At 51.2% G+C, this 1,041-nt stretch overlaps 1 protein-coding gene across 1 annotated transcript in view; it reads left to right on the forward strand.

The window, feature by feature from the left end:
• Nucleotides 1–406: 406 nt before the first annotated feature.
• LOC138975154 (uncharacterized) overlaps nt 407–1,041 on the forward strand; it is a 30,452-nt gene continuing 29,817 nt past the window's right edge. Inside the window, exon 1 of the mRNA XM_070347817.1 lies at nt 407–989. Within this exon, the coding sequence (XP_070203918.1) occupies nt 956–989 (34 nt within the window). The 5' untranslated portion in view covers nt 407–955. The remainder of the gene's footprint in view (nt 990–1,041) is intronic.

A 1,041-nucleotide genomic window follows, 5' to 3' on the forward strand; every position in this document is an offset into this window, starting at 1 on the left:
CGTCAAAGCGGTGTACGCTACCACACCGTGTGGCCTCTACTATTCCCCCATCTCCAGCACCTAGAAGTACCCCCCCACACACACACACCCCTCCTTTCCGCCCAAACAAGTAGTCCTCACTTTCCGATCTTCATCCTCCATTTTCCCTCACCCCTCCTCCTCTACCCTCCCTCTTCATCCAATGTATTCGTATTCCTAACGTCCTCGCCCCCCCCCCCCCCCCCCCCCCCCACCTCTCTTCTCCCTCCGCGCCAAATGTCCGTAGTGTCCAGTTTTTTACAGGTAAGGGTCTGTGAGGGACGTGTTGTCAGTGTCCACAGCACGCAGGGTCCAGCGGCCAGCGAGCCAGGGTTCGAGTCTTTATAAAGCGAGGGGAGCGAGGGTTGGGACAGAACCACAGCTAGCAGGAGTCGGGAAGGACTCCTACAGAGCCATCAGAACCTGCTTGCTGGACGTTGGTCAAGGAAGCGTCTCTCAGTCTTCTGTCGAGCGTGCCATACCACCATCGTCGTTGTCGCTGTCTTTGGCGACGTTGACGTTGTGTAGAGGTCTTGCTCCAGACTTAGCAGACAACCACTCCTCTTGTTACTTTGCTTCTGAAGACTCAAGATCTGTAATAAAGACTCTGCTGTAGTACTGTGAAGTACCTGTGAACGGCATTCACTAGTATACAGCACGTGCTCATCGAAAGAAACAGAACCGTCCAAGTTGTCATCTGCTTTGTGCACTGTTTTCGAAAGCGATCTCGTTCAATCCGAAGACGGAAAGTTTCGACCAGTGAACACGAACAAACTCTTGTCCATTATTGATGCGAGAACATTCAACCAGACTCCAATAACTCAAATAAGTCATTAGACTGCAACTCTTCCTAAAAAGTTTGGAAAGAAGACAACCCGTGTTCCAGAAAGACTCGAACCGTCAGAACATCCAGATCGCCCGAGGAAGACCGTCCATCATGATCTTGCATTGGCTTCTCTTGACCTTGTTAGGTGAGTCCATCAGTGTTTACCCTCAAATGTTATTGTCTTGCCTCGCTTCACG

Source organism: Littorina saxatilis, linkage group LG9 (genome assembly GCF_037325665.1).
Source record: "Littorina saxatilis isolate snail1 linkage group LG9, US_GU_Lsax_2.0, whole genome shotgun sequence".
Classification (NCBI taxonomy): Eukaryota; Metazoa; Mollusca; class Gastropoda; order Littorinimorpha; family Littorinidae; genus Littorina; species Littorina saxatilis.